Here is a 22,264-nt window from a genome sequence, read left to right on the forward strand (position 1 = left end):
CAGAAAATTGATTGCATAAGTATTCAGCCCCTTTTACTATGACACACCTAAATAAGCTCTGGTGCAACCAATTGTCTTTCGAAGTCACATAATTAGTTGAATGGAGTCCACCTGTGTGCAATTAAGGTGTTTCACATGATTTCAGGTTATATATACACCTGTCTCTGGGAGGTCCCACAGTTGGTTAGTACATTTCCTAACAGAAACTACATCATGAAGATGAAGGAACATTCAAAGCAAATCCAGAAGAAGGTTTTTTCAGTTTAGAATATTTCAAACAGCTTCTGTGAGCTCTATGGAGTATAGTAAGTTGCCCTGCTAGACCTGTGAAGGAAACATAAGATTCTTATCTGGTTTAGAATACGGTACAACTACACACAGTTACTGAAGGGGTTATGGATCAAAGGAAAGGAAGCGAATGGTGAAAGCCACAGTTGGTGTTTAATACTTTGTGATTACCCCTCAGAATGTCTCTTCATTTTAAACAAACTGGATTTGGCTGCAACACTTTGCGATAGTCTACTGCAGCGCTGGATTCATTTTCCTTGGCCACATGTGTCTGTAGGGCTGCCTTTAACACACTCTGCCTGTATAAGGCACAATCACAAGTCTGAACAGCAGATGAAGCCAAGGCAACCACGTCATCAACATGTAGAGTGCAGTTTAAGACAAGTAATCTGATTGCTTTTCAGCACCAAGAATGGAGATTACTTCAGATACGATAAATTAAAAGGTTTGTTTTCAGGTAAAGACAATACAAATAGAGTATTGTATTTAAGTTACAGCACTTTGTAGTCTGCGTGCAATTTAATATGCCAGTTGAATATTCAGTTACCCCCTCCTGCTGGGGAAGAAACTAGAAGAACTGAAGTGGATAGTTGTAAGGAGTGCAGCTACAAGGGAGGGTTACAATCTAGAATTGCAAGTTGTTACAGAACATGAAACTCTTGTACTCTCCTATCACCATCTTGATGTTTCTGCTGCCTCTTATCTCTAGGCTATTTCTCCCTACACGGGCAGATTAGCTGTACCCCCTCTCCATTGCCAGAGCTCGCTCCTTCACCCTGGCCCCTCAACGGTGGAACAACTGGCCCATGGATAAGGACTGCTCAGTCCCCGACCACCTTCCAGCACCTCCTCACACACCTGTAAAACGTCACAATCCTGGACTACAGCATTCAAGTCTACCACTACTTGCATCAACCTTGTAAGACCAAACTAACCCTGGGAGAAGCACATCTAAAATAAATGAAGCACATTGCATGTCTCACTATACAAGAGACGAGACCTTGGGTTAAAGGACATGGATCTTTACCAAGCATAGATATTGAGCAACACACCTCCGATAAAAACAAGACCACTGAGCAACTCCAATAGCTTCACAAGGCTTTTATTAATTCTTCAAAACACATTAGGAAGACACAGCGAGCAGTTTGTCACTAGACGGGGAGCGCCTCTTCAGGAACACAGCCAACAGGACAGCACAGGAGAGAGCCAGAGCCACAGCAGAGACTGCCAGCACAGGGACAGAGGAGCCAGAGTCTGAGATGGGAGAGAGACAGAGGGGTTAACAGGACCACACGGGAGGGAAGCTACACCCATTGAAGACTCAGGAGTAGGTGTTTACATTGGGAATGGAGGATATTGTGGTCCAATGCTGAACCAGCTATAGCAAAAGTCATTCAAGGCTCAGTTTCCCTCTACTGCTAAAAGCACAGAGTCCAACATGCTTACAGGAGTGATGGAACAGTAGAGGACAAAGCAGACACATATTAAAAACAGTCTTTCATTTTAAAGGACAGACAACAGTTACACTCTTGAGATTCGATAAAGCAGAGTAACCCTCCATTGACAGCAAGCTGGTTCAGAGCTCAGTAGCATGGAGAGCGGCACTTACCCTGCACTTCTTCCACAAGCTGCAGGGGGTGGTACAGGGACTCCTTACTGAGCACGACAGCATGGTCTCGGACTACATGAACCACGGTCAGGGGGCCGATGGTGATCTCCTTTACATGCACTTGGGGGTCCTGGCCAGCTACACAGAGGGGGGGGGGGGGGGGAGAAAAGAGACAGGAGGGCAAGGTTAGTGTCATTGAAGCAAAGTAATGCACTGGTGATTGAGCTACTCCACAATGCAACTCCATTGAAGGGGAGCACACATGGTCAAACTCTCCACTGAAAAAGGAGGGCAAAATGAGGTTAGAAATGCTTTAGCACTAGAAAGTCACTGGTCCCCATTTTCTTCCATTGAATAGAGAGTATCATTGCAAGATTTGCACATGCAGCTGTGGAACACAAGGTGTTGCTGCTTCCTGGTACCCAATCACTTCATATGTTTAAACTCACACCAATGTTCTATCCAATCGACCTACTGCAAAGGTCATCCATTAAATATTACAATGGCAACAAAAGGATTTTGAACCATTGGTTAGAACTCCAAATGCCCCCCCCCCCCCCCTCCCCGAGTTCCCATACCCATTTAATGGCAGGTTTGTCCATCATATTGTACACTGGCAGCAAAGGATTAACACCAAATTAATTGGATTTGCCAAGTACAAGCGTTGCAGTATTTATACAGCTTGGTTAGAGTTCCAGTCCTCCGAAAAGGCCTCGCCCAGGCTGGGTGTTCAGACAGTACCTGGATCAAGAGGAGCCGCTCTCTTCTGCGGCCATTTTCCGCTCCAGTTGGGCTGGTTGATCTCGGCAGGAGGAAAAGGGTCTGCGAGGAACCGGGGTGTCCCAGAGCAGGAGCCAGCGTCACAGCACCCACACACTGCAGAGGAGCCGTCCTCAGAGACCCACCTGAAAAAGGGAGGCATGGCATGAAGGGGCAGGATCACAGACAGCTAGGATACAAGGACTGTGCAGAGCCACCCAGATCTACACAACCACCCCTAAAATCAGTACCTTCAACCAGTGCACATAGGGAGGAGCAAGTATTTCTGCAAGAGGATATCTAACTTGCTATGAAGAGGTCGGTAGGAAGCCAATAAATGCAAGTGTTCACACAGGTTCTAGCAGAGGCATGGGCAGGCAAAGGGACATGAACAACCCTGCTTCTTAAAAGCAGACCGTGGAGGAGGGAAAAATAAAGCCAAAACCCTTCTGACCACTAAGACAGCAATTCTGATTCCAGGCCGAGACTCCACAAGTCATCAGGAGTCTTGCAGCGCTTGTACTTGCCGAGGACAGCTGCAACTGGGCCACAGAGGTAGGCTGCCATGATTGCAGTGGCAAAGTTCATCCCACACATGCTAATCTGGATTGAGCTGGGATTGTGCTTGACCTAGACCACGGTCCGACAGCTAATCACAAACAATAGCATGGTGGAAGGGGACAGGGTCCAGATTAAGAAATCTGTTCAGCAAGGAGGAACTGATCACTCCTGCACTGCAAGAGCTTACCTGTAGGATTGCTTCTGGTAGGAGCAGGCCTTGTTGGAGGCATCAGCTGGTTTGTCAGCATTGACTGCTCTCAGTGTGCAAGTCATGTAGATCTGAAACAAGAGGGGAAGGAGTCACAATGGGAATGCAGTTACACACCATACAGCAAATCAATGCACCAGGAAAGCACAGGGGTCATTATAGTACACTTTGACAAGACAAAGTTAGTGATAGACCCAGGTCTAGCCAAGCCTTACCATGCTCCTGGAATCCCCCTGGAACTTGAAAGCAGCGATGTCAAAGCGCAGCTTGTTCAGAGCAGGTCTAGTGAATGAAGAGGAGGAGTCTGGAGACTTGCTATCCATCAGGCAGCTGGGCGAGACAGGAGACAAGCATGAGGAGAGGGTTACACCGCCAACACACAGCATTGAAACAGGTTCAATAAAAGCAGAGTGCAGCACGAGCCAGTGTGTTTGAAGTAACTCCAGTTCTCACCCAAGCTTGTCCACGACAGCATATCTGGGCTCAGAGTCCTTGTTGTTGCTCAGGGTCGCGATGCAGCTGTCGACGTAGAGCCGTAGCGGCACGTGGTTGTCGACGGCAACAGAAGCCTCAACGTGAAGGATGTCACCCAGGTAGATGACATTGGAGACTCTGGGACCACTCCAGTTATCTGGAACAGGAAGCAAGGAGACAGACCAGCATTAAATAAACACCCCCCATACCCAACCCTTTCCTTCATACCATTCATGAGCAGCAAGGAGAAGTCCAGGATTTGCTCTGTAGAGGCTGTTGAAGTGAAGGGCACCCAGGTTGGTTTTATGGGGCTGCTGCTGACATTCCACCTTCTGAAAAATAAAAACCACATCCTTGTAAGTGATATCATGCATCACTGGCATCCTATTTAAGATGACACAGGAATACAAGAAATGTTGGCTTCAATAGAATTGAGGCCAAATCTTATATTACAGCAGCAGAGACTTGAGATCCCTGGTACAAGCGAGTGACCAGCAGCAAAGTGATTTAGTGTGAAGTTCACAGATACGGCCCCTCAGGTCCCCATTTGCTTGGTACAGTACCTCGGGTATCTGCATTCAAGGAGAATGTCAGCCATATTAACCCTGGTGATGATGCCAACGCTGGCAGGCTTGTAATAGAGATGGTTTGTGTAGCTCAGGAAGTCTGGGAATACCTAGGGAGAGAAGTTGAAAAGTGATCCTTCAATTCTTGATTATAAAAAAAATGTGAAGTGGTCTTGTGCTTTAACACTTTAAGGCACACAAGAAATTGAGCGCTTGTTCAAGCAGTTTGATACACTTGAATGTCACAAGGAAACTGATAACTTGGATGACAAGCTCCAACCGGTCAGTAAACTGTGAACCCCCATTTCATGCACCTCACTGCAAAAGGGCCAAACAAGCAGTTAGCTTAATGAGAAAGAACCACATAAATATTAATGCATGACTTCAGAAGTTGTTCAAGATGCCCAATTAATGCACAAAGCAGTCCAACACTGTCACATACCAGCGCCTAGAAGAATAGGGACCAAAACTTGAAATCCACAGACCGAGGTGTTCATGCATGCAAGTATATACAGCAGAACACACATGACAAGTCTTGAGTTAATGTAATAAATGTGCGCACTACTGTATGCGAGACCTTCACAGTGAAGTGCAAGCAATAAGGAAAGCTGGGCTACCCACTTATCAGTTCACTATTAGTTACCGCAGTTACAAATGCGATCGACACGCAGGGTTACCTGGAAAGTGCTGCCGCAGTCCTGGAGCTGAATGCTGAACAAAACCGTGTTGGCGACGCTGTCGGAGGAGGTGGCCGAGCAGCCCGCGGACCCCACGCTCAAGTCGGCGCTGTTCACCAGGTAGCCGATCCCAAACAAGTCCCGGTTCACCGTCACGACCATGGCGTCTTTCCTGCAGTCCAGGGCGACCGAATTCAACAGCGACAGGTCAGCTCTCTGCACGGAGAGAGGGGTGGGCATCGGCTGAAATACCGCTCTCGGCGCGGTAAACAGCACTGGGTTATAAACCGGCTGATCCGACCAGATCCATCCAAACGCTCCGTGGAGCTGCACAAGTAAAATCAAAGCGAGCGAAAGCACTGTCTGAACACCGCGCGTCCCCATTGTTACCTCTTCAGTTCAGCATCAAACACTGCAGCTGCATACCGATAAGCGCGTAGCCAGCACCTTTATACTCCCCGGAATTAATTAACGTGTTAAACCTGGCTGGGTAATTAAACAATCATACACAGACACGCATTCACTACGGTTACATGAGATCAAGTCTTTAGAAAACGAATGTTGGGCATATTCGGGAACTGAATCAGCAAATTGGTTTGGTGAAAACGACACTTTTCTGTGTTTACATGACTTGGAAAAGATAATCCAATTACAATTCTGATTAATTCAACTGGATAGCCTACATGGATTAATTTTTTTTCCCGAAACATAGCGAGCAGGATCCTCCACCTTTCTTTGAATGATGCCTACACTCTAGAAGTAAAGGTTCTCGTTAGAACCTTGCTTTGCCGCTGTGGAGAGACCTTTTTAGGTGCTTCTGAGAACCTTTCTTACATGGACTCTATATTATCTACTTGGTGACACTCGGTTTTGTCATGTAAGCTATGAAACATGTATTGAAAATAGGAGTTTGCAAAACAATCAGGGGGGCGTGGCCTGGACTGTGCACTGAGTGTGTTAGTTCCCATTACTTGTGTTATCAGGGGGGCGTGGCCCTGGTCTGTGCACTGAGTGTGTTAGTTCTCATTGCTTGTGATATCAGGGGGGCGTGGCCTGGACTGTGCACTGAGTGTGTTAGTTCTCATTGCTTGTGTTATCAGGGGGGCGTGGCCCTGGACTGTGCACTGAGTGTGTTAGTTCTCATTGCTTGTGATATCAGGGGGGCGTGGCCTGGACTGTGCACTGAGTGTGTTAGTTCTCATTGCTTGTTTTATGTCTGTATTATGCTGGTAGGTGACGTATACGCTCCTTGCACGGGAGCCGGCTCTTTTGTACAGCGATATCGGCGCTATGCTTCAGTGCGAGAGATCCCGGGTTTGCGCCCGCCCTCCATTTGTGTGTGGATTGCCTTGCTTTGTGTGATGCGCCTGCCTGCGAGAACCAAGATCACTAATATATATTGTAGCATCAAAATAAACTTATCAGTGTTATAACACATTCACTTTCGAAAAAAAATCACTCGATCATTCATCCTTGATCATGACACGCTTGAGTGACTATGACTGAAGCATATTCACTTAATCACCTAATTAGTGAGACAGTTGATTGGACGCTGGATATGGAGTGATTTCAGCTGTTGAATTGCAAGCTTGAATAAAAGCAATAAAGAAAATCACAGAAAAAGAGCAGCGCCTTCGTGCAATCGGCATGTTGGAGGCTGGACTAGGGAAGCGTACTGTGACTCGCCGTCTTCGGTGCTCGCAGCCAGCAATTTCAAACCTGGCGAGACGGTATAACCAGACACACTCTGTCAATGACAGGCCACCAACTGGGAGAGCAAGAGTCCCAACACCTGCCCAAGATCGACAGATCATTTTACAGCATCTTCGTGATGTCAATTGTTAATCAGCACAATAAAAAGTCACTGCACCTGCTCTAAAACAGAGTTTGTCATTGAATTTTATCCAAATAGAAGTGATACGTTTCATTTGATGCTCAGATATAACTGATACGTTTAATTTGATATGAGAGAGAGAGAGAGAGAGAGAGAGAGAGAGAGAGAGAGAGAGAGAGAGAGAGAGAGAGAGAGAGAGATAGATAGATAGATAGATTCCTGCATTATTCCTAGTGTTAGTTCACATTGCGAAACGGCCAGGACGGCGGATAGCTCATATACTCTCTGATGAAAAGACATTGGTTATTGAATGCAGCCCAGATTAAGAAGGTGCAGAAACGATATTGTGATCATTTCAAATGAAAAGTGCATGTAATTCAAGTAGGAGACATTGAGGAGCTGTGACACGGACGGGTTGTATGCAGGTCGGGATTCAGAAACTCTGCGATGCCGTGTTTAAAAGCTACCGAACGCGTCTGCTCTGGAACAATATGCTGCTTTAAAACGTGTCAGAACCAAAAGTATTTTCTCAAGGTAGGGAAGAGGCGATGTGTAAAACTCTGGGGATGCAAACTGAACAGGTAGCCAGGACTGTACACCGTCTCCAGGGAAACGGGGGACGTCAGGCTGGTGTTTGTGACGTTACATTTTTGTGCGGGACACGTGTGCTGTAAGGTGGCTGGCAGTTTAGCCTTGTTGAGAGTTTATCGGAAGAGGGACGTATTTTTGCAGTTAAAATTTTCTTTAACAAACAAACAAAAAAACTTCTTTCTAAATCTTGTTAGATCTGGCATAGAATTGGTTTTCGGACAGTTTTTGGAAGACCTTCTGCACTGAATTTCGTTTGGATCCGGAAGAAAGTATCTGTTTATCTTTTTTGCTTTAATAATCCAACTCTTAAAAAAAAAAAGGCATTTATTATTTTTTTTTTTAAAGTATTGAATTGGTGTGGGATAAGAGATAAACATAATACATTTCGACAGTTAATGACTATTAGAATTCCAGACTAAATTTAGGTTTCATCTATTTCTTTATTTATTAATGCTGGTTGATTTGGACAATTTGAACCTGTTTATTAAAGGCAAAAAAGACATCTTAAAGAAAGTGAATCTAGTCATTGCGGATTGCTTGCATTCCTGAATCTTTTGAGCTGAAGTCTGGTTCTGCTGTTCTGGAATCCAAGGTAGGGATTCATTTTCACAATAATCTTTAGCTCTCTGATCAAGACCAGTTACATATTAAATTATAAAAGTCTATGAGTGACGTTAAATAATATGAGGAACCACACAATCCTTAAGTACTGTGGTATGTGATGTAGTGAATCTTTGTATACATTTATGAGAAGTCAAGGCTATGTGTTTAAAAAACGTCATACAAACATATTTAGTCATTTTAAACAGTCTGCTTTATTCACAGTGACATGTGATGTCACTGTACCATGCTGTGAGTGAAATACATTGACCTCCCAAAGCAGGGGTAATACTTGGTAATACTTACCCACTTTTAGGATACTGACATCTAACTGGTTGAACTTTGCACTGACATCATTGCTTTATGTTGCTGTTCCATGATGCTATTGGTGGAATAAAATGACAGCACAAGACTGTTCTAGATAACTCCTATAAGTAATTGTCCTGGTCACCTCGTTACAAAAAGGATATTGCTGCTCTAGAAAGAGTGCAAAGAAGAGCAACCAGAATTCTCCCGTGTCTAAAAGGCATGTCGTATGCAGACAGCCTAAAATAATTGAATCTATTCAGTCTTGAACAAAGAGGACTACGCAGTGATCTGATTCAAGCATTCAGAATCCTAAAAGGTATAGACAATGTCGACCCAGGGGACTTTTTTTGACCTGGAAAAAGAAACAAGCACCACGGGTCACAAATGGAGATTAGATAAAGAGATAATTCTGGTTGCTCTTTTTTGCACTCTTTCTACTTCAGCAATATTCTTTTTGTAACAAGGTGACCAGAACTGAACACAATATTCTAGGTGAGGTCTTACTAATGCATTGTAAAGTTTTAACATTACTTCCCTTGATTTAAATTCAACACTTCTGTCGCAGGTGACGCTGAACTAGTTATTCCATATAGTAAAACATTAGACTCCATTGCATTGAGGATCTCAGTAAGCTACAGTAAATGGTTCATCAAATGAAACAGATTCAGTTATGTTAAGTTTGCTACTGATGATGTGAGGCAGAACAGTAATTGGATACCAGAAAATATGAATAACAGTGAGTTTTGGCCTCCTTCAGTGTTCTGGATGGAAGGTGTACCTCGCAAAGTGACTCTGTGCGAACAAAAGGAAATATATAGAAATAATATTTACAGCTAAACGTGTCCAAGTATCTTATAGGAATGAAGTCAGGCCATGGAAATCCACAGCTGTGATGGAGAAACATTGGATCAAGGGACTTCTTGTGGAAACAACTAAGAGCGAAACCTGGTACAGAAGCTGAATCCTGCTGAGAACATATGGATATGCTGAACATGTACTAGGCGATTTTAAATATGGAATGTATTATAAAATGAAGTGTCAAAGATATTAGGAAGGATAAAGAAAGAGTATCCTTGTACCACTAGTAGGTGGCTCTCTTGCTCCATGAAATAGGTCAGTCTACATATGGTTCTAATTAAACATTTAGCAATCTGAGAATTTTTAAAATATATATATAATGAACGATTTACCACTTGTATATCTTATCTTCAGAAAGCATGACGCTTGATAAAAAGCACCATTCCGGCTAAAAGTGAACGTTAATCTACAAATTTATGTCAAGAAAAACACAAGATAAGAAGAGACTCTTTATGACCAAAAGATTAACTAACAATCCAGAGGTCTTGAGAAAAAATCCTGTCTCGGCTGGATTTTGTATGAACAAAGGGAAGGGTCACGGCTAGTTGAATGCAGTTATACTGGCCTATATTTGGATTTAAATCCTAAGAGGGATTCACCAAAATAATATTATAGCAATTGATAAACAGAGCTAAATTAATTGAAAGATTATCTTATAATGAAACAGGTTCAGTGCTAATTGACACTGTTTATAGTTCATAACAGTTATTTCATAAGATTAATAATATGTTTTAAGTATTTGCTATAATGAGAAAACATATTATTTAAAACTGACAAGTATTATTGCTTGTTCACGACTTTGCTGTAGTGATAAGAAGATTAAAACCTGGAGCAGTATTCGATTTACTTAAATGGGAAAATGGTACAAGTTTATTCTTCTTTCTATTGAACAATAAGACTTCTAGACATTATGATATCCATTGAAGTATAGAAGTTAAAAGGTGTTGTGTTATGTTTTTGTGTTAAGTTTGTAATAATATACTATAATGTACCTTGTTATTAATCCACTATACTATTGTCTAATGATGGTAGATGGATTCCTTATAATGTGGTGATTTGAAACTGCTACAGTGAAACCAGGGCATCTCTTCTTATCTAGAAAGAGGGAATGTCCTTGGGTTCCACTTCAGCAGAGCTGCAAGCCTCATAGAGATGGAGTTAGTGGTTTAGTACTGATAAGTAAATGTCTTGAAATAATATGCACAACTCATGGCTTAATGGACAGGTCATATATCTAATAAAGTGCTTTGCACAGACTTTGACCTTGGGAAAAACAAGAGACTGTGGAAACTGCTAGCAGTAACATATTCTCAGAGAGGTACAGGTCAGAGCCTGGTCAGTGCATCTCTTAATGGATAAATAATTGTAATGAAAACTATTACCTCTTAAAATTAGTGAAACTAAATTACTTGAATATTGTATGAGACAAACTTGTGTCAAACACTCTGTTAGACAATGGTATATGGAATCAAAACTGACTCATTAACAAAATGATGAAACAATATGAAGTTAAAAGAAACACATACCTTTAATTTAGCATAATATAATCACTTAGAAGATGATGTCACATATTAAGAACATCTCTCATATATAACACATATAAAATTAGTGTTTTGCATGCAGTAGTGTTTTTATATTATATTATAAACCAAGATCCTGGGAACCTTGGATCACTTAGCTTTTCAGATAAAGGAGGGGCTCGGAGGAAAGCAAAGAAAGGAGATCATAAGAGTTGAAACAAACGTGAAGTTTTGAATTTATTGAAGTCCATGACACCTGAAAAGTTAGTCCGGATCTTTTGAAAACTATTATTTGTAAAATGGATAAGAACTGTCCCACCTGATTAATGATTGGATTTAATTGAGGCGTCCCATGTATTCCAATGAGACGAAAAACCTATAAAACTCCAGAGTAATTTCAATGGAGTACCACACTCATCCCAGACAGGGCAAGGTGGTCCATCTTTTGCAAACCTACACAATTGAGCTGATTGAATTCAGTTTCATTTGCCTGGTGAAGACAGCCATATCCTTTTACGATTTATATTAAAGGGTAAGCATTAAGCAATTATTATTATTATTTTATCTCACATGTATTGCATGTATTGCCATAAGGGACTCACGCTATGTTTTAGAAATAAGAGAGAGTTTTGTTGAATGTGCTGAAATAGACCATTGGGTACTTTAGGTGACGTGTTCTTGGCCTGCTTGTCGGCCTTGATTAACACATATATACATGTATTAAAGTGTTAACGTTGATATCGGTTAAGACACTGGACTGCCCAGTATGTCTTTCAGCTGGGGATACGACGTAGCCTGTAGCTACTCTATCCAATATTTAACCGTTAATAAACCGAACGAGTACTGATCATACTCCGATTCGTAAAAAACTTTAAATACATGAGTCTGTCAATTTCTTGAGTTCTATATTAGTCATCTGGGTATACTGCGGGTCCAGAGCACGAACTATATCCCACTAGGAGTAATAACATCTCTGTCCTCCTAACGTCTCCCCTGAGATAAGAGTGTATGCTGAGCAAATAAAAAGAGTACGTAAAGAAATCTGACCACGCGGATTTCGTGACACTTCTCACAATATAGTTTGACCCTAGCAGTCTTTTATCAAATCCTAAAACTGAAATGAAAAATGTTGGGGTTCTCTTTGATCCTGTTTTATCATTTGAGTCTCATATTAGGGAAGTTTCTAAAATATCTTTCTATCACTTGAGAAACATAGCCAAACTGAGACCTATTATCTGATGCTGAGAGACTAACACATGCCTTTATTTCTTCAAGAATTGATTACTGTAATGCACTCCTCTCTGGCATCCCAAAACGTGTGGTGTCCCACCTACAGCTTGTTCAGAATACTGCTGCTAGAATTTTGATTAAAGCCACAAAATATGATCATATCACCCCCATTTTAGCTTCCTTGCACTGTCTCCCTGTACAATATAGAATTGATTTTTAAAATCTTATTATTGAGCTAGCTATCTGCAGGAGCTACTGACCGCGTATCTCCCAAATCACACTCTTAGATCACAGGAAGCGGGGCTGCTCATTGTTCCCTGGGTCAATAAAATCAATACAGGAGGTAGGGCTTTTTCTTCTTCAGAATCCTGAAAGGTATTGACAATGTCGACCCAGGGGACTTTTTCGACCTGGAAAAAGAAACAAGGACCAGGGGTCACACATGGAGATTAGATAAAGGGGCATTCAGAACAGAAAATAGGAGGCACTTTTTTACACAGAGAATTGTGAGGGTCTGGAACCAACTCCCCAGTAATGTTGTTGAATCTGACACCCTGGGATCCTTGAAGAAGCTGCTTGATGAGATTCTGACGCGTATCTCCCAAATCACACTCTTAGATCACAGGAAGCTGGGCTGCTCGTTGTTCCCAGGGTCAATAAAATCAATACGGGAGGCAGGGCTTTTTATTTTAAAGCCCCTAAACTATGGATTGCTCTTCCTCCATGTGTTAGGGAAGCTGGGTCTGTGGGTATTTTTAAGTCTAAACTTAAAACACATTTTTATAAAATGGCGTTTTTTTATCTTACTGGTTTTAATGCAACATGATTGCTAGCTTTTAATGATTCTTTTTTATTATTATTATTATTATTATTATTATTATTATTATTATTATTTGTATATTTTGTATTTTATTGTATTTTTATGTATTTATGTACAGTGCCTTGTGATACTTTGGTATGAAAGGCGCTATATATGAAATAAATAAATAAATATCATATGCAAATATTGAGTTAAAGTCATTTGCTTTGTAACATACAGCCCTATTTACAAAACATTGACTTATGAGTTAAATAAAGACGTTTAATAGTCTGTTTGGAGAGAGTAAATCATTGTGCATGCATAAAACTCAAGACTGTTAAACTGATCTTGTGTCTTCTGTGTTTTTCCAGATGTCGCATGAGGGACGATGTCCGAAAACAGAGAAGAAGATGAAAGGAGTTGCTGCAGCTCCTGAGGTCAAGGCTGCCTCCTGCTGCACAGTAAGTCAATAGGGATACATTGTATATTCATTCAAAGGTGAAAATAATGTGCTTCTTCTATATGCTTCTTCATGCAGTAGATGAGCTCTTCTGGTTTTAAGAATGTCTTCTTACAGAGTCAGCTTCTGACATGACCTGCCAGGCAGAGGAGTCCCAAACAAAATACTCATATCCGGGTTAATGGTTAGAAATGTGCCCTTACTGAATATGAATATATTTAGTGTATTACCATGCTGGATAAGTACTGGTCCTTTGTGAGCTCGAGCTCCTTAAGAGTGCCCCACTGTGGTACAAGTTTAGTCAGCTCTGTTCTGATACAAGGATCCAATCCTGTCTGTTGTTAGATCACTGTGTGTATGACCTGTAGTCTAGTCTATACAATGCTGTCTTTAGGACAAACAAAAACATGATCAGCAATAATTGATTTCTTATACCAGGATGATCCACTGGTAAAATCTGCTTTAATAAGAGGTTACCACTGAAAATGTACAACATAGTGTAGTGAAAGCATAGTAGAGCATATGCAAGCATGGCAAAGCACAGCTGGTAAAATGATGGTAAATTGTCAAAACGATTATAAATTATATATAAAATTAATATACAAAAGTGTTTAACAAGTGTTAAAATGACAATGGGACCTTCCCTTTCTCATAAAAAAAGCCTTGCTTTCAGGGTAACTCTTTTTCACTCCTGTTTATAGGTTGGTTCAGAGGACTGGGACCCTGTGGAAGTCAACGTCCTATTGGAAGAGCTGCGAGACATCCCAGTGACACCTGAGAAGAAGAGAAAGAGCAGCAAAGTGTCTGGGAGAGATAAAGACCCTGGAAAAGGGGAGAACACGCAGCTGAAGGTAAACACCTCAACCTAAAACTAAAAATGAAATGTATTAAACAGAACTTTGTCACTCGGGATGAATGGGTTCAGATTCCCTAATATCATGACTAGGTAATGAGTACAGTTTCTGTTCATATGAGGAATCTGAAAGAGATGTTCTCACACCTAGCAAGAAGCCCAAAGGTGTGATCCTGGACGACGCAGAACTTCTTCAGGGCATAGCCTTCAGAGGAGAGGTTCAGCTGGACGAGGTGATACACAAACCTGGGGTGGTTGACTCTCCTGTAGAGGCTGGGAATTACAGTGAGAGGACACCTTCTCCCTACATCAAGTACCTTGAACCGACCAGGAACAACACTGACACAAATTAGAGTGTCAAATTAGACTCTCCAAAGCAGTCAACTTGGATGTGAAGCCAAAGGCTTCCTACAATCATCAAATGAGGAGGTCTGGCTCTGCTTACAACACATCCACACTGCCCAACATGCAGAAACTTAGAGAGCCGACAGGGTTTAAAAGCAGCGGTCAGGGCATCAGCAGCTTTCAGCCTTGGAAGAAGGGTTCTGTACAACCAATGGCTTTACTGAGCACCAAGCTCATAATGGAGCAGACAAGGTCTTCAAAGCTTGACAAGAAAAAGCCAATAAGCTTCAACCTATCCAAGGGCATCACGACCATTCTGGAGAACACCAGCGAGGTCAGGAGCATTGACACCCCAGATCTCCCTCACGTAAAGAAAGGGGTTTATAAAAACACCTCTGTCAGGGACCACAAAATACTCATATCCGGGTTAATGGCTAGAAATGTGCCTTTACTGAATATGAATATATTTAGTGTATTACCATGCTGGATAAGTACTGATCCTTTGTGAGCTCGAGCTCCTTAAGAGTGCCCCACTGTGGTACAAGTTTAGTCAGCTCCATTCTGATACAAGGATCCAATCCTGTCTGTTGTTAGATCACTGTGTGTATGACCTGTAGTCTAGTCTATACAATGCTGTCTTTAGGACAAACAAAAACATGATCAGCAATAATTGATTTCTTATACCAGGATGATCCACTCTGCTTTAATAAGAGGTTACCACTGAAAATGTACAACATAGTGTAGTGAAAGCATAGTAGAGCATATGCAAGCATGGCAAAACACAGCTGGTAAAATGATTGTAAATTGTCAAAACGATTATAAATTATATATAAAATTAATATACAAAAGTGTTTTACAAGTGTTTAAATGACACTGGGACCTTCTCTTATAAAAAGCATAGCTTTCAGGGTAACTCTTTTTCACTCCTGTTTATAGGTTGGTTCAGAGAACTATGACACTGTGGAAGTCGACCTCCTATTGGAAGAGCTGCGAGACACCCCAGTGACACCTGAGAAGAAGGGAAAGAGCAGCAAAGTGTCTGGGAGAGGTAAAGACCCTGGAAAAGGGGAGTACACGTCAGCTCTGTTCTGATACATAGATCAATGTGTGTATGACCTGTAGTCTAGTCTATGCAATGCTGTCTTAAACATGAACAGCAATAATTTATTTTTTATATTAGGATGACCCACTGGTAAAATCTGCTCCAATAAAAAGTTACCTACCATGGTAAAAGTACAATATAGTGTAGTAAAAGCATAGTTAATCTTACTGAAGCACTGTATGCAGTTGGGTAAGCTAAAACAATGGTAAATTAGCATAAACTATTATTAATGGTAAAAAAAATTGCATAAAAGGGTTTTAATGTTCAAATGACTCTGTGAGTGTATCTTTCTCATAAAGAAGTGTTTGGATCTCAGGGTAACTCTGCCTCTCCTGTGTATAGGTTGGTTCAGAGGACTGTGACACTGTTGATATAGACCTCCTATTGGAAGAGCTGCGAGACATCCCAGTGACACCTGAGAAGAAGGGAAAGAGCAACAAAGTGTCTGGGAGACATAGAGACCCTGGAAAAGGGGAGAACACACAACTGAAGGAAAGCGACGCCAGCAAAAACAAAAAATCTAGAGCAATAAAACAGAACCTGGTCACTCTGGAAGAATGGCTTCAACTTACAAAGAATTCATTCTCACAAAGCAACCCAGTGAATATTCCTACTACGCTTGACTGCACAAGGGAAGCATCTGGGGGGGAGGCCCCTGTACACCCTGTAACAGAAATCGAAGAACAACTCAGGCAGCTTCCGGTGTTCGTGGGTGTACTGCAGAATGATTTAAACAGGAAGCAAATGCAAATTGAATCAAAGTATCAGGCTTTGATGAGAGACTGGGATAAAGACGATGACTACCATCGTCAAAGGCTCAAAGATTCCCCAATATCATGGCTAGGTAGTGAGTACAGTTTCGGTTCAGACGAGGAGTATGAAAGAGATGTTCTCACGCCTAGCATGATGTCCAATAGTGTGACCCTGGACGATGCAGAGCTTCTTGAGAGCATAGCCTTCAGATGAGAGGTTCAGCTGGATGAGGTGACACACAAACACGGTGTGGTTGTTCCCATGGTGGTTGACCCTCCTGTAGAGGCTGGGAATTACAGTGAGAGGACACCTTCTCCCTACATCAAGTACCTTGAACCGACCAGTCACAACACTGACACAGAGTGTCAAATTAGACTCTCCAAAGCAGTCAACTTGGATGTGAAACCAAAGGCTTCATCCATACTGCCTCAACCATGCCGCAGTAACAAAACTGTGATTATAGGAGGAAACAGTGAAGAGGAGTCCAAGACCTCATTCAGCACTCCTGAGAAGCGCCTCCCCCCAGGTGACAATGTCCCCAGTGTCTAGGAGCTGATCTGCACCACTGTTTTCAGAAAGGGCAGGGGCAAAGAGAAGAAACAGGGTGTCAAGACAAAACACCAGACTGCCCTGTGTTGCATTAGTAAAGCGTTTGTGAACCTTTGTTGTCAGCAGACATATGCAGACAAGAGAGGAGGCAAACGATGAACGCAGCCTTGGGAATCAGATCACTTCTCTGCCAGAGAAAGAAACAGAAGGCTAATGAGGTAAGGCTGTTGATGGCTGTGTCAAGTATATATTGGGTAACGTGAATATGAGTAAAGTACTAGTTTGTTACGAGACACAATGGGGTAAGTTTTCTAAGTTGACTACATTTTTGTCAGACATCTTGAATTACACGTTTTCTTAGACAGGCTTATTAGAGTCCTGATCTTCAACAGTGACTATGTAAGTTGATGTTTCTATTTGAGCACACATATGTCTAAAACACTCCATAAGGTTACAATTGGATTTAGACGCCTAAAACTCAATGGGATTTTTGGAGTTACAGACTTTAGTCCCCCCTCCATGTAGTATTGTAATGTATGCAAATGGACAGAAAGTGATGCATTTGTCTAAATATAGATGTCCAGATGTATGCACCTGTTACTGATTTGAGAACAGAGGTATATTTAAAAAAAAACACACACACAGGTGCATCTGTGTTGCACACAATAGCAAACTGCCACAGTACCCAAGAAACCATAAAAAAAGCTGAAAACCCTGCATTGACAGAAAGATTGCGCCTGGAGGGTAATGTGTAAGTTGCATTTGCACTACACATTGATAAATTTAAGTTGCATACACGTTATAAAACACATTTGCTCAAATAAATATTAAATCAGACATAGCTAACGATAGGTTGCGGATGCAACCCCGGTTCCCTGAAAGAAAATAACCATCAAGGTATGGGACATTGCCGTCAGGCAGTAGGGATTGGCTGAGCTTTATGTCAAAGCTGCCGATAGGCCTCCGCGCAAGCTGCCGTGTAAGCCCGCCCCCTTGGGAGCTTACTATACGCAGCGCGCGGAGAGTCACTTCCTCTTTTGCCCTTCAGGCCGTGAAGGCCTCCAGAGCGACCTCGCGGCTTGATGGTTATTTTCTCTTTCAGGGAACCGGGGTTGCATCCGCAACCTATCGTTCCCTTTCAAGTTGAAAATAACCATCAAGGTATGGGAACAGTGTACCCAAGCCGTCGCGAGGGAGGATTCTCGGCAGTAGGACAGACTTACGTCATAACGCAACTGCGTAGGCAGTACATCTACACATATGCGGAGCTGCGCCTCAGCGTCTATGCTCGCAATGACACCTGTCCCAAGGTGGAATAGTCACACCATATTGTCACCTACTCTAGACGTCCGCAACCTGAGGCATCATAGAGTGCAACACAGATGCTCCAAATGACGGAGCAGAGGATTCCAGTACATTTAGCCTGTAAAACCTCATGAAAGTATGCGGCGTAGCCCAACTGGCTGCCGCGCAAATATCAGACACCGGCACCCCTCGAAAGAGGGCCCAGGATGTCGCCATACCCCTGGTAGAATGCGCCTTCAACTGCCCTGGTGGTGGAAGGCCTGCAGATTCATACGCTAATTTAATAGCATCCACTATCCAGTGGGAAAGGCGCTGTTTAGACAGCGGCTGACCCAAAGATCTAGAACCATGGCATATGAACAACTGTTCTGTCTGCCTCACAGTCCTTGTACGGTCAATATAACACCTCAATGCCCTCACGGGGCAGAGCATGTGTAACCGCTCTTCCTCTGGGGAAGAAAAAGGAGGAGGATGGAACGCCATCAACTCGACTGACTGGTTCATGTGGAACGGGGATATAACCTTTGGTAAAAAGGCCGGATTAGGGCGCATGGAGACCTTAGAACCGTCTCCTGCAAAACGAGTACAAGAAGGATGCACTGACAGTGCATGTAACTCGCTCACGCGTTTTGCTGATACTACAGCCAGCAAAAACGCAGTCTTAATAGATATGAGCTTCATATCCACGCTGTGGAGAGGCTCAAACGGTGCCTTGGCAAGGGCTTCTAGCACCACATCAAGGCTCCACGACGGTAAACTGGTCGTTCTTGGAGGCCGCAAGCGTCTTGCGCCTTTCAGAAACTGAGATGCCAAAAAATGGCAACCAGGTGATAACCTGTCAATGCGTACGTGGCAAGCCGAAATAGCGGCCAAATACACTTTAAGTGTAGAGGGAGACTTACCCTCGTCTAACAGCTTCTGCAGAAACTGTAATATCACTGCCATAGGGCAGGAGACCGGGTCATGGCCCTCAGCCAGACACCAACTCTGAAATAATTGCCACTTATACGTATATTGCGACCGAGTAGAGGGCGCTCTCGCACTCTGAATAGTGGATATAACCGCCGTCGAAAGCCCTAAGGCTGACAGGCGCTCCCGCTCAGGGGCCAAGCCCATAGCTGCATGAGCTTGGGGTTCGGATGCCATAGCCCTCCTTGGGCTTGGGACAACAGGTCCGCTCGCAGAGGGAGCTCCCTCGGGCGACCGTGCAACAACTGCACTAGACTCGGGAACCATATCCTCCGAGGCCACCGAGGAGCGATCAGAATCACTGTCGCTTGCTCTACCCTGACCTTCTCCAAGAAGGTGGGGAGCATCGAAATCGGTGGAAATGCGTACAGGAGCCCTGGCGGCCATTCGTGAGCCAGTGCATCGACTCCTAGGGGGCTGTCGAGGTCCTTCACCGAGAACCATAGGGGGCAGTGCGTGGTCTCTCGCGAAGCGAAGAGATCGACTTGCGCTGTGCCGAACCAGTCCCAAATGCGCTCTACCACCCGAGGGTGAAGACGCCACTCGCCCGCAAGAGGACCTCCTCTGGACAGGAGATCCGCTGCGTAATTGACTCTGCCCGGCAGATGAACTGCACGCAGAGAGGCTAACCGCGGTTGAGCCCAGAGCAACAGCCGCGTTACCATCCGGTGAAGACCGGGGGACCGCAATCTGCCCTGGCGATTGATATACGCCACTACTGTGGTGTTGTCTGACCGCACTAACACGTGCTTGTCTAGAAGCACTGGCAAGAAGTGCCGAAGGGCAAGGTCCACTGCTCTGAGTTCCAGAGCGTTGATGTGGGCTGACCTCCAGGGTCCTGACCACACTCCACGGGTCCCTGTCCCGTTCCAGACAGCTCCCCAACCTTGGTTGGAAGCGTCGGTTGTGATAACTTCCCTTCGGAAGATGGGACCCAAGCGCACGCCCTGGCGGATGTTCGACTGAACTTTCCACCAGCGTAATGCTTCCCAGCAGGTTCGGGATACCCTCAGCCTGCGGTGCTTGTCTCTCCGCGGGTGCAACGCGAAGGCATTGAACCAGGCCTGCAGAGGTCTCTGGTGTAGTAAGCCCAAAGGAAGGGCTTGCGAGGCGGCAGCCATCAACCCCAGCATGCGCTAACAGAGCTCCATGCTGACTGTTTCTCTCAACCTGAGTAGGGAGAGACACCGCTCTAATGAGGCAACTCTTTGTGTCGATAGGGTCGCTTCCATGGACACTGAGTCCAGATGCAGACCCAAAAACTCGGTCTGTTGGCTGGGCACGAGGCGGCTCTTGTCTGGATTGACCTTCAGACCTAGCCGCTGAAGATGGTCTGTAACCATCACTGTGTGCTGTGCCAACTGCTCCTTTGACTGTGCGCAGACGAGCCAGTCGTCCAGATAGTTCAGCAGTCGGACGCCTTGAACCCGCAAGGGGGCTAAAATGGCGTCCATATACTTCGAAAAGGTTCGAGGAGCTAGAGACAGGCCGAATGGCAGGACACAAAACTCGTAGACCCTGCTCTGAAATGCGAAACGTAGGTACTTCCTGTGACCCGGACAGATGGGAACGTGTAAGTACGCATCTGTGAGGTCTACGGTGGTAAACCAGTCGCCCTGCCGGACAGACTGGACAATGTGCCTGTGCGTAAGCATCTTGAACGACAACACCCGTAGGTATTTGTTCAGTACACGCAGGTCTAGAATAGGGCGGAGCCTGCCGTCCTTCTTTGGCACAAGGAAGTATTTGGAGTAGAACCCCTGGTCGGTCAGAGCAGGGTCTACTAGTTGAATGGCACGCTTCTTGAGCAATGCCTGTATTTCTGCATTTAGAGCTGAGGACTGAACCGAGTCCTTCACTGCAGTTACCACCACTCCCCTGAAGGGGGGGGGGGGTTTAACCGGAATTGAAGGGTGTACCCGGTGAGTATAGTTTTGCGCACCCAGATGTCGTTGGTGCATTGTTGCCAGAACAGGAGCTGTGGAACAGTGTAGGGGTGGGTTAACGGCTGCCGGGGTTTCTCAGGGCTGCTTAGGCTGCGCTCGCTCACGAGGGGCCTGACCAGAGCCACGAGGGCGTGGTCTGCTACCTCCTCTGGGGCGCCACCCTCCGCGCTGCGGTCTTGCAAACGCGGGTTGGCTGCGTGCTGCAACCCCCAAAGGGGCGGTTTTACTGCCCTGTGGGTGCGCCTGCTGCTGCGGCGGCGCCCTGCGCCATTGACGCTCCTGCGGCCACCTTGGCTGGAAAGGCTTGCTTGGCCACATCTTAGCCAACTGCTGCGACGCCTCACGCGCCTTGACGGAGCGTTGCAGCATCTCCTCCACCGCTGGGCCAAACGTGTGCCCCGGGGATATAGGAGCATCTAGCAACGGGGCCTTATCAGGCTCCTGTACCCTGGCCTGTGAGAGCCATAGCTGCCTCCTTGCTACTACGAGGGAAGCAATGCTCCTGCCCTGTGCTCGCGCATTTAGCTGAGCCAGCCTGACCAAAAGCTGTGCAACTGCACCCAGCTCGGTTCTGAGCCCGACGGATGGGGACTTAGGCAGGTCGCGAATCAGCGCCGCCTGGTAGACTGTCAGGAGGCTGGCCACGTTAGACAGTCTAACTGCCTCTGTAGCCGCGGCATAACCCTTTTTTAGGTGGGCCTCCGTAATCCTACACTGCCTGTTAGGGCAGGAAGGGTCCTTAGCCAGCCCCGAAAGTGTCGGCGTCTTTACTAACGCGGCGAACGCGGCGCCCACTGGCGGAAACAACGCCAGCCCAGCTTCGCTCGCCCCGTGCATGGTGAAGGCCGAAGCCTTGCGAGAAGTCGCAGGGGCGAAGGCCGGTGCTCCCCAGGTGGACTGCACCTCCTTAATAAAATCCGGGAATGCCGGGAGCATCCTGGACTGAAGGGGCGGAGCCGATGGCAATTCAAATAGAGAGCGACGTGTTGGCTCTGATGCAGGCCAGTCCACGCCTAGATGACGGGCTGCCCTCTCCACCACTGACCAGATAGGGTCATTAGTATCCAGCACTTCAGGGTCGTCCTGCCCAGAGTGCTGG

At 44.8% G+C, this 22,264-nt stretch overlaps 1 protein-coding gene across 1 annotated transcript; it reads right to left on the minus strand.

The window, feature by feature from the left end:
• Nucleotides 1-1,374: 1,374 nt before the first annotated feature.
• LOC117425967 (zona pellucida sperm-binding protein 3-like) lies at nt 1,375-5,564 on the minus strand. The gene is made up of 9 exons (XM_059004298.1): nt 5,143-5,564; nt 4,463-4,575; nt 4,128-4,231; nt 3,879-4,056; nt 3,641-3,755; nt 3,405-3,496; nt 2,639-2,802; nt 1,898-2,035; nt 1,375-1,542 (listed from the first exon to the last, which is right to left on the minus strand). Exons 1-9 carry the CDS (start codon nt 5,524-5,526, stop codon nt 1,412-1,414), a joined length of 1,419 nt encoding a protein of 472 aa, XP_058860281.1. The 5' UTR covers nt 5,527-5,564; the 3' UTR covers nt 1,375-1,411.
• Nucleotides 5,565-22,264: the final 16,700 nt, after the last annotated feature.

Source organism: Acipenser ruthenus, chromosome 29, assembly GCF_902713425.1.
Source record: "Acipenser ruthenus chromosome 29, fAciRut3.2 maternal haplotype, whole genome shotgun sequence".
In the NCBI taxonomy this organism is placed as follows: Eukaryota; Metazoa; Chordata; class Actinopteri; order Acipenseriformes; family Acipenseridae; genus Acipenser; species Acipenser ruthenus.